Here is a 1,184-nt window from a genome sequence, read left to right on the forward strand (position 1 = left end):
AAGGGGCAGACGCTAGGCGAGGGGCACATATCCACCCCAAGATGGCACCCCCTCTCTCTGGGGGCCGTTCCAAGGCTTCACAGCTTGGAAAGGAGCAAAGTCAGTGCCCAAGGTCACCGTCTCCTGGGGGTTGGGCTGCCCTGGTGGAGGCGTCCACCCCGGCTGGACAGGGACCGAGACCCCAAGGATAAGGAACAAGAAGCACGACTGGCACATTTGCTTTTTCTTTCCCTGTTTTTTTTTTTTTTCTTTTTTCTTTAAACCTAAGGAAGCAGGATCTGAGAAGACAGCACAGCGGTATCGGCCTCCCCGGGCCTGAGGGCCACGTGTGCGTCCCCTCGGAGGGCATGGCAGGAGGGATGGGGCAGGGGGGAAGGCCTGGTGGCGGCAGCAGGACCACCGTCACACGGCGGTGCGTGTGGGCGTGCTGGGCTGGTTTAGCCGCAGTGTTTTACACAACCAGCCAGCAAAATCCACTTCTTCCACCTCGGACCGCTTGATGAAGGTGTGGTTCTGAAAGGGAAGGAGTGGCCTGAGCAGTCTGGCTCTGGACAGATGGCTGGACCCCCACCCCAGGGCCAGCGACGTGGGACAGGGTCTCAGGCAAGGGGCAGGCCGCTCCGTGCCCCTTGGAGCCCAGGGTGACCCTCTGTGGGGCTCTCTGGGTGCTGCGATGGGTTGTGGAGCAGCCTCCCTGGCCCCCCCTCACCTGATGCTAGAAGCCCCCCAGTGCGACAAACACAGATGTCCTCAGGTGTGGCCCCGTGTCGCAGGGGGCAGGGCTGCCTGCGTGAGGACATCTGATCTGAACCACAGGTCTCTGTGAGGACAGCAAGTTCCCCGAGCGTCCTGTCCAGGTGGCAACCACCAGCTGAGGCTCCTGAGCCTGGAAACAGGGCCTGTGTGGCCGGGGAGCAGGATCGCACCTCCTCCATCAGTTTAAGTGACCCTCACAGTCACACTTCCCATTTGGACTCGCCAGAGGTCCCTGGTTCAGAAGGGTGGGGGTCTACGCCCCCAAGCAACATCTGTCTCTTTCACCAGCTGGGGAGGCAAGAATACTCCCACCTTCCTAAAGGGGGCTCAGGCTTGGGTGAAAAAAACCAAATCAAGGGACCAGGGTCCCTGTGGTCAAGACAGCAGTCAGCCCCACCCAGCGCGTGGTGTCGCCCAGGCAGAGACCT

At 61.1% G+C, this 1,184-nt stretch overlaps 1 protein-coding gene across 1 annotated transcript in view; it reads right to left on the reverse strand.

The window, feature by feature from the left end:
* Positions 1–215: 215 nt before the first annotated feature.
* The window catches only part of MAP2K2 (mitogen-activated protein kinase kinase 2), a 22,017-nt gene continuing 21,048 nt past the window's right edge, over positions 216–1,184 (reverse strand). The window contains exon 15 of the mRNA XM_010828451.1: positions 216–513. Coding sequence (XP_010826753.1) covers positions 403–513 — 111 coding nt within the window. The 3' untranslated portion in view covers positions 216–402. The remainder of the gene's footprint in view (positions 514–1,184) is intronic.

The sequence above is a fragment of the Bison bison genome, unplaced genomic scaffold (assembly GCF_000754665.1).
Source record: "Bison bison bison isolate TAMUID 2011002044 unplaced genomic scaffold, Bison_UMD1.0 scf7180017864492, whole genome shotgun sequence".
NCBI lineage: Eukaryota > Metazoa > Chordata > Mammalia > Artiodactyla > Bovidae > Bison > Bison bison.